Raw genomic sequence first — 9692 nt, 5'->3', positions numbered from 1 at the left:
AGACATTCTTCATTTCAGTTTTTCTCTGTGGTTTCTTTTTTAGTTGATATATTTCATGTCATCAGCTGTGTCTATGTTGAATGCTTTCCCTATTGGAAAGGTCTTAATCCAACCCAGAAAATAGAAACCAGCAGCTCACTTTAGAGACCTTAATCAAAAGCACATTCCAGTAGAATTGTCACTTCTACCACTGCTACACATTTCACTTCAGTTTTTGTTTAATGTGCAGGTGTCAAATGGGATGGGGCTGTGTGGTTAGATAAATCAAATGTTCTTAACATAAGACATACATGCTATTGTTTAAACTGAAATGCCAAACTAAATTTCTTCTTTGTTAAACTTTGTTCCTCTGTCAGGGAGCAATTGTAAGTCCTCACTCCCACACATCTCCATCTCCACAGCTCAGTGATCTGGGTTCCTGTGCCAGGGGTGGTATCTCCCCTGGTGCTATTAGTTAGCAGGATCTGTGCTGGGTGGGGGGGAGGACCGGGGGACACCTGGTCTTTTCTCTTTGGGTGCTCAGACATGTCACGGCTGTGCCCCCTTGACAGATTCAGGATGCAGGATATTACTCTCCTATTGATGTGCGTCCTGAAGCTCCTCAGTCCATGTAGTGTATCAGTGCAAACTCCACCAGCACCTCCGGGGTATCTGGTTGCAGTACACAACCTTATTTCCAGTCCATTCTAATGCTCTTAGATAATGGATTTTGTATCATTAATTACTCTAACAAGGCTCATTTAGAGCATGGTGACAAATACATGGTCCACTTCTCTCCTTTGTGGGATAGTATCATCAAATTAAGGATGATGGAAAATCCTTCAGATAAAGAGACAATCCGGAAGAAAGTGAGAAAAGGTGAAAAAGAACATTTGACTGTTTTGCCAACAGTACACCATATAAGTCTGTGTACTGGAAGTGAAATTCAAGAGTCTCTCTCTCTCTCTCTCTCTCTCTCTCTCTCTCTCTCTCTCTCTCTCTCTCTCTCTTTTCTTTGTCTGCTACATCTCTCTCTCAGTCTGTGCCTAAGTGTGTTGTTAGATTTTTGTTTCATCGTAGGGTGATTGAGTGGTTTTAGGACATGCCAGTGCTTTGTTTTACGCACAGAAAAGTAAGAGCACCAGCGGCTCCTTTGAAGACCTTTCAAATTTATTGTTGTTTTTCCAGGAGAGGCGTTTTTTAAATTACTGCTCATTGTGAGTGGATCTGCTCCTTTGCTGTTCTTGGAAAGGGTTTACATTTTATGTCTGGAAAAGAGTATTTCCCTCTCCTCTTCATCAGATGAAGATAGAACAAGTTTGGCACAGAGTGGTGCAATGTACTGTACCTGCCTTCAAAGATCAGAGTTCAGCTTATGTTAGCAGTCTCTCTTCTACATTTTTATTTATTAGAATTTGTCACCAAGATCAAAAATCAATCCATGGGATTTGCAGACATATTTCAGACCACAGCTCTGTTCTCTGCCGACTGTCCCTTGCAGCAGTAACCATTCATCATCCAAGATCCAGTTGTGTGATGTGAAACTGTGTATTAACTCTGTTCTCCTCTTGCTCCTCCAGGCCAGCGTGTTTCCAGCAGCTCTGGTTTATTTCCAGTCTGATGTCAAGACAGGTTGATAAATCACCTCTCCTAGTCACTCTTTTTCATGCCAGAGAAGCAAAAAGAGCCTGAATTGCTTCTTCTATTTCCCTTGCATTCAAAGAGAAAAAGAGACACCTTACAGTGGAGCACCCTGCTGTGTCCCCTATTGACCGTGGAGTTTCACCTTCACTCTTGCACTGTTTTCTCTTAGGCTATGACACATGCAGAAACAGGTGCACCTTCAAAGTCTGAAGGTGAGCAGAAGCATCGGCACAATCTGTGTTATATATTCTGAAATGAAACATTCATGTCAAAAATCAAATAAATTATTGAGGGTGAACCTTGAAATCTCAAAGGTTGTGGATAAAGGATTTGTTCGATGTAAATCGCTGTCTAATAAATTGTTATAGTGAACTTAGCCAGTACAGATCCTACATATTTCAAGCAGATTTACTACAAGGACCACCTTATGTGACAATCATGTTTACTATCCCTCTGTATTACATTATTAAAACCGCTGGATCAGCTTTGCGAACTGAAGACAGGTAAGACAGTGTAGTCATTCATCAGTGCAAGTTCTATGCAAGTCAAGTCAACTCTGTATGTGTACATAATGTATGCCACTATAAATAAAACATATATTGCTGTTTGTTTAACATTATCCATCACCTGGATTTAAAACAAGACTTCAAATCTACAGCAATGCTAGCAGCAGTGTGAAGCTGTATTTTTAGCTAAATGCTAAAAGCACCTCACTAAAACCTCAATAAAAGCATGCTAAAATCAGCATGGCATGCCCACGATGACAGTTTAGCACATTAGCATGTTAACATTTGCTAATTAGCACTGAACTCAATACATAGCTGTCTGATGAGACTGTAATTAGTTTGGTGCGTGTTTGGCAATAATAGATACAATTATTGCACAAATTCAGTTTTGACCTGATGATGGTACTTGATGGAAATTTAAAGGATCACCAAAGGTATTCATGGTGGGGTTAGTTACCAAAGTCAACAGTGTTCTTCATTTCAATCCACCCAATAGTTGATCCAACAAGACTGACATTGCCATCTACAGAGCTATGCCACTAGTATGGCTGATAAAGATAAACCAAAAACCAAAGAGGATACCTTTAAAGAGCCTTGGCTCCACTCTTATTTAACTCAGCATTTCCTCAGTAATAACTGCAGCTGTGTAACTGAGTACAAGTGGAGTGATAAGACCCTTACCTGTGCTGGAGAGTGAGGACATTTCTTTGCTTTGAACCTGTAACACAAGGGATTACCGTTCAGGTTTGCACAACACAGCAGACAGGAAGCTGTTAAAGACAAGGACCAACACTGCATCATGACCTCTGACCTCTACATCCTGACCTCTGCTGCAATCTGACATGAGCCCTTGTCTACATGAAAGCTGTCCTGTTGACTCACTGGGGCTAATTTAGAGCTGTGGTGCCCCCAACCACTGTGAGAACAAACAGTCAACATGTTGGCCTTTGGACTTGTGAAGGGAACTTTAGACATGCTTGTTTGACCCAATACAAAAAATGGAAACATAAACTTAACACCTAACTGTTTCCAATGGGTTTCAGGTTTGGGAAGCTAGTGAATACTGCACTTTTGCATTGAGGTAGATGATGGCATCTTAATCTAAAGGTCTCATATCAGCCCTGTGGTCTGATCTCCTTCAGTGTACAAAGTTGACATTCAAATCAAGAAGTTATCTCCATTCACCACTTTTTGTCTCCAATATGTAGGGTGTGATTGCAGTGAATATTAGCCCAAGAGCTGAGGCCTTCAAATGTCTGCTGATGAAGTCCTTTAACAAGTCTAACAAAGGGCAACTTCACACTGTGCCACCTGCCACCAGCTAAAGAGATTTCGGTCATTACTTGCTCCTTTTTAAATATCTTCAAACATCCACCCTTTCATCATACCGAGTGTCTGACCTTCAGGTTCACAGCTTCTCTAAGCGTGACTGACAGATCTTTTGAGGGTCAGTGCTGCAGTATTTTTATATCACTGCTTTTGATGGGACCTAAAAATAGAGTGCTCTGCTGACCTCCGGTCCTGTCGGGTCTCACTCTACCTCCCCTGACACACACTCCTTTTGACGTCACCTCAACCGAACTGCTTCTTTATTTTTAGACCCTCCCAAAATTAATTGAATGGTCTTGTTTCGTTGAGTTTGTGCAGTGTTATGTAAGGGGATTACTTGGTTGTTATTGCCTATGCCCTGACCATGTAGGCCACCACGCAGTAGTGGGAGGAGGAGATGGAGAGTAGAGGGGACTTGGGGTGGAAGAGGAGGGTAATGTAGTTAAGGTAGTAGTACAAGGCTCCAGAAATAACCCAGCTCCAGGCCTAATTGTACATCTCTCTTGGTCCCTTTTCCCTCTTCAGCTGCATGCCAAGGTCTTTGACCTTATCATCCACCTCACTGGTTCCGGAAGAATCCTTTCCGCCCCCTATGGCTACCAAAGCCCCAGCCAATACACAGAGCACAGCAGCAGACCATCTCCAGCCTCCGACTAACAGCCAAGCGCCAAAACCAGTTAGGAGTGATCCCAGCAGAGCACCCAAGTGGCTCAAACTGCCAGGTATGTTCTAATCATCCCCGGCGTGGGCCCTGTGGCTCCTTAACAAAGCTTAGCCTGAGGACCCCAGGCCCCTCAGAGAGGCCCGGGGCCTCCAGGAAACCCGCATGTCACAGCAGTATATACTGTCAACAGAGATGCTGCCTCTGTATTTGCATTCTCTCCACACACGCAAGCTTTCCACCCGAAACGCATGCGCATCAAACGCCTGCGATCATGTTTTGTTTGTATTTTTCTGACAGTGCTGTAAATGTTTGTTACTTTTCATGTGTATGTGACTTGCATGTGAAGTATCGAAGAGGAATGCAGTTGCTCTGTGTCCCCTGCAGCATTCCTCCATGGTTAGACAGCTCTGTGCCCATGAGGGGGCCACAAGGGCCTCTTGTCTCCTGAGCACTAATGCATCACAGCCCCAGATCAAGCACAACATGCATGCAAGCACATACATGCACACAAACATCCGAGAATGGACGCACGCCATCAGATATCTATTGTATAAGCACTCACAAACATGTGTAATTGAAATGATGAGTGTAAAATGGTGCTTGTGGCAAAGGACACCTGCAGCTTCTTTGCTGATTATTTCCTGTTTTGCAAGAATTGAGCTGAATCAGCTTTATTCCAGTTGTTTTTTTATACTATCACTTGAATGCCTTAACCAGATTATAAAAAGTAAAAGGTTAGTATAAAATAAGGCAAAAACTTGCAGGCACAGAATTGATATACATATATGGTGCAGTAAATGTGTCTTATGCACACATCATTGGTAAAGGTTAATATTTTATGGCACATAAATACATTTAATAGCACATATCACGCTTCAGATTTTGCCTGCTTGGATGTTTTTACAGCCATCCCTGGAAAACGTGCAGTTAGGGAAATAACTGTTCTGGCTGTATTATCATCAAATGTCATAGTTGGGAACTTAGTTTGGGCCTGAGAAGAAAGGAGCTTTGAGATGACAGAAAGTTGGGGAGATGGAACAAACTGTGTCATTTGAACAGAAAAAACAACCACAGACTAGTGAGTGGGGAATTAAGAAGTCAAATCAGACATAATCCTAACATACCGTCACAGGGACTCCCAAAACTGATGCAGACGACTCCACCTTGGAGACCTCTCTCTCTTTCTGTAAACCCACAGAGGACAGGTACTTCCAGATCTCAAATCAAATGGGCAGTGTATCATTTTATTTTTTCATGATAGTGAGTTTTAAAACAAATCATAAGGGCAGATACAAACTTTGTCATACCTAACACAACCACACTGATAAAAGAAGCCAAATTTAAATCCATGTATATAGAAAAACTAAAAATGGGCCTGGCAGTCACTGGTGTTTCAATAAAATCTGCATTGATATTGATGACTACAATCAGGCAAATATCTCCAAGCAATAATGAAGGCCGTATCCCATGTGCCTTGCTGTCAAAAGACCAGCCAGAAGCTGGAGACAGATCAGTCTCTGTCTCCTGGGAAAAGCTTATCACTCCGGAGCTTCTCCAAAGCGTCTGGACTGGCTGTCGACACTCCCTGCCTTTAATGTATGATCAAGAAAAGCTTTAACTCATTACTCTCTTCAACGCCCCTCCCCATTCTTGTCCTAACTGCTTTCGTATGTTTAATAATACTGCCTTCAGATGTAATTTGTTCCACTAAGATGCATAAGGAGAAAAAGTTGTACAGTAGTGTAGTACTTCACCAGTACAGACCTTCCAATAACTCTTATTATTGGAATTAAAATACATTTAAAAAAATCAGAAATCCAAGAGAATAATTGTTTTGGTTTGATTTTATTACATTTGCAAGAATTACCAGTTGGGAAAGAACCATTTCAGTTCCAATAAAACTTTTATGATGTGTATCTTATCACAGTCATGTATACATAGTCAGGATGTATAACACAATTTTTAAGCAGGATCATGAAAAGGAAGTCTGTTGAACGTTGCCTCCAGCTTTTCATCTGAATGAGCAGGTTGTCAAAGCGGTCGACTTGCAGCTATTTATGTCACTAATTATTAACCCAACAAATTATTTACATGACAGAAAATAATTGAATGCTCTATTGGTCCTTGTGGTATCATTAAACTAAACATCACTTAACCAAACACACCCTCTCCTTCAGACCTGCTGTTGAAGTTACTCCTGGGAAACACAAATCCAGTCTGGGCTGTACTAAAAAGGTGCCAGGTCAAATTCCAGGTGCTGTGTCCTTGAGCACCTATCAGAGACTGGACTCTTCACTTTACCCCAAGTTGCTTCCAGCTGTATTTGAGCAGCATTTGTAAGCACAGTGAGTCACCCAAGAGCCACACAAATAAATAGTGTGAGGTGTTGTACAGCTATGCTGACTCATAGTAAAGACACGTTGGTCAAATACACCACTAGTGGAAAACCATCAGAGGCACTTGGGTTAGAAAACCCCACATTACCCACTCTCTTGCAGTCCCAACTTCCCCCTCTGCTGTGATGAAAGGAGAGAAAGCACCTCTACTACTCGCCTCTTTTGTTTATTTACCTTCAGAATTACACCCTGCTCCTCTTGGACCATGTTCCAATGTGTTTTGTTATGTTTCCTTTCAAACAGAGTATCTATGCGTGTGGTCTCTGGCCATGTTTGGCTAACACATGCACACGTTTGTGCACACACACTCCCATTCAACTTTCCCCCTGTGCAAGAGGTCCCCTTTGCCCTTCCCCCCACCTCTAACTAAACATCGCAGGACAGCAAAAGGGAACTTCAAAGTGGCCGGAGGGGGTACTTCTTTTTTTCCTGGCACTTGTCATCATCTAAGGGACTGGCTGCTCCCCTTATTACTCTAATTGCTTCCAACTGCTCCAGGAGGCTTTGATGAAGGGCGCCATGGAGCATGCTGGAAGCACCTGTTGTTGCACAGAGGAGCACAGGTGGGCCTTATTGGTGGTGGCATGGAGGCTGCTTTCTACTTAAAAATCACACAACTCAAACAAATACAGAGGGATAATCTTAATGTAATCTTATATTTGAGTCATTATAAAATTAATTTCCAGTAAATACAAACATCAGTAAAACTAAATGTGTAGATGTTGAAACTTAAGTTGTAGGGTTGAAGTAGGAAGATGCATGTAGCCCTCTGGCTCCATCTTGTGGCGTCAGTGTGCTAGAAGTCCAGCAGCTGCAGTGGAAATGAGATGAAAGACGGAGAGATAATGTGTAAGTAATATCACCATTAGTTACTGAATATCACACACTGATTGATTGGAAATGAGCAAGAGTTACATTCACCAAGAACTAGTATTATGGCTTCATTTATAGAACAGTGATTTAAATACTAACTCTCCAAAATCTAGCAATAAATACTGGAGCAGTAATCCCTACATTGACGGCAGGTGAAATAATATAATAACAAACACAGATCTAAATGTGAATGAATCCAGCAGATACAGAAAACTCATGTATTGTATAGTTTGTGGCTCTTGAATAATTGAAGTATAATGTGAGTTTTGTTACTGTTGAGTGTTGAGCTACACACCAGCTGAGGTAGGATCTTTTCAAAGTGCTCGATGTCTACTTGGTGAGAGTCCTCAGATTCAGCTTGTTTCTGTGATCTCACAGCTGCTTCTGGAAACAAGACAAACACATTAAGTCTAATCACTTAGTCATTCAGTAATGATGTATCACATTGTACACAGCTGCAGCTATCAGATATCCTTACCTTGGACAAATACTTTCAGCATCTCTGCCATGAGCAGCACAGCATCGCCACTTACTGTAACAATATGAAATGTGTTGAATCATACAACAACGACAAAAATACAGTTTTGGAGAAGTTACTTTTATCAAAATATTTTGTCAACTCACGTTTGGTTTTATCCTCCTTAAAGAAACTTGATAAGAGTTTTCGTACTGTTTCCTGTAAGTGCGGGGGATAGAGCACATTACAATGCAAGTTACACTGCATGCGACATTGACTCTGTATATCACTGGCTTTCAAAGTGAGGGGTTTCCAAGGGGTCCCCAGCAAAAAGGGGAATAATGTATTTTCACTATAATTCCATCCATAAGTAACACAATGGCAGAATATAGGACAATTTTGATCATGGGATTCATACATTTCTATAACATTAACCCTTAAACAGACAATGTGCACCAGGAGATACAGACTCTTTAACCTTCATGTTGTCCTCCCGGGTCCTTCCTCTGTCCTTCCTTCCTTCCTTCCTTCCTCAGATCTAAGTTCAGCTGTTAGGGTAAATGTTCCCTCCTTCTGTCCTTTCTTCCTTCCTTCACCTGTCCTTCCTTTCTTCCTTCCTTCATCTGTCCTTCCTTTCTTTCTTCCTTCCTCCCTCCCTCCTTCCCTCCCTCCCTCCTTCCTCCCTTCCTTCCCTTCCTTCCTTCCTTCCTTCCTCCCTCCTTCCTTTCCTTCCTTCCTTCCTCCCCTTCCTCCCTCCTTTCCTTCCTTCTTCCCTCCTTTCCTTCCTACCTTCCTTCCTTCTTCCTCCCTTCCTTCCTTCCTTCCTTCCTTCCTTACTTTAGGTGCAAATGACATAACTAGTAAGGCCTGTTTAAGGGTTAAACGAAAATCTTATCACATGGAAGATCCTGGGACAAAACATTTCATTTGTGACAGTTTAGTGAGTCCTTGACGTGAAAAAGGTTGAGAACCACTGATATAGATGTTTTCTCCTCAGACTAAATGGTGTGGGAGAGTGGGAGAGTATCTTTAGCCTTAGTTTTGTGTTGCTGCAAAAAATAACAAACTAGACGTATATCACCGGTGCTGTTATTTAAATGTTGACTTGTATACCATTTAATGATTTAGCATTAACCTGTATAGGCTAGTTTTATCGGAGGTAGCTGCCTTTGAAAAAATATAAATTTAATGTACTTTAGTGTAGCTACTGGCGAGAAGAACTTAAATATCCTGATCACAGAACTACTTAACATAAATCATCATGAACCTCTTTTACATTCGGCGTACATATAGTTACCGTAAATCCACTAAATTAAATATGAACAAAGATTTAAATTTGTAATCATACGACATACAGAGCGATTTGCTTCCTGTATGAGCAGGCTCGACTTGAAAGTTTAATGGCAGTTAGCGTTTACAATTTGATGAAGAATGAGAGATTATATTCGTTTTTATTTAGCAACGAGAATAACAAACAAGTGTAAACGAATAACAAAGGCACCGCTATTGCTCGTACCTTTTTGAAAACAACTTCTGCGTCCATCTCCGCCATGTTTCCTGACGCTGAGAGAGAAACTTGGCGCTCTGCGTACTGATTGGCTATTGACCTCTGACGTCAGACGTATTGCCGTCAGCAGGCTGTAAACACCAGCTGAGTGGTCATAGCAAAAGTCATTATTTTGAGATATGCCATTATTTTTGAGATAGTATGTCATCATTTTGAGATATTAAAAAGAAATTAATAGTCAAATAAATAAAACCTTTGCTTAAAACACTCGATGAGGAAGTCTTGTTTGTTTAACCTCCCCAGGTTACAGATTACACAGATGCCTAGATGTTGGCAT

General features: G+C 41.4%; 1 protein-coding gene across 1 annotated transcript; it reads right to left on the bottom strand.

The window, feature by feature from the left end:
* Nucleotides 1-5965: 5965 nt before the first annotated feature.
* On the bottom strand, nucleotides 5966-9400 carry cenpx (centromere protein X). Its single transcript, XM_053338414.1, has 5 exons — nucleotides 9365-9400; nucleotides 8016-8067; nucleotides 7870-7923; nucleotides 7687-7775; nucleotides 5966-7329 (listed from the first exon to the last, which is right to left on the bottom strand). Exons 1-5 carry the CDS (start codon nucleotides 9398-9400, stop codon nucleotides 7315-7317), a joined length of 246 nt encoding a protein of 81 aa, XP_053194389.1. The 3' UTR covers nucleotides 5966-7314.
* Between the last annotated feature and the right edge of the window lie 292 nt (nucleotides 9401-9692).

Source organism: Scomber japonicus, chromosome 18 (assembly GCF_027409825.1).
Source record: "Scomber japonicus isolate fScoJap1 chromosome 18, fScoJap1.pri, whole genome shotgun sequence".
Lineage (NCBI taxonomy): Eukaryota > Metazoa > Chordata > Actinopteri > Scombriformes > Scombridae > Scomber > Scomber japonicus.
This window is presented reverse-complemented; position numbering and strand designations above follow the sequence as displayed.

Bases quoted from the DNA above. Each gene is read 5' to 3' on its own strand.
- cenpx (XM_053338414.1), bottom strand. From the start codon at position 9,400: ATGGCGGAGATGGACGCAGAAGTTGTTTTCAAAAAG. The intron at 7,924-8,015 runs GTGAGTTGACAA...ATATTGTTACAG, and splicing joins TAAGGAGGATAAAACCAAAC to TAAGTGGCGATGCTGTGCTG. The intron at 7,776-7,869 runs GTAAGGATATCT...TCTTGTTTCCAG, and splicing joins GCTGAAAGTATTTGTCCAAG to AAGCAGCTGTGAGATCACAG.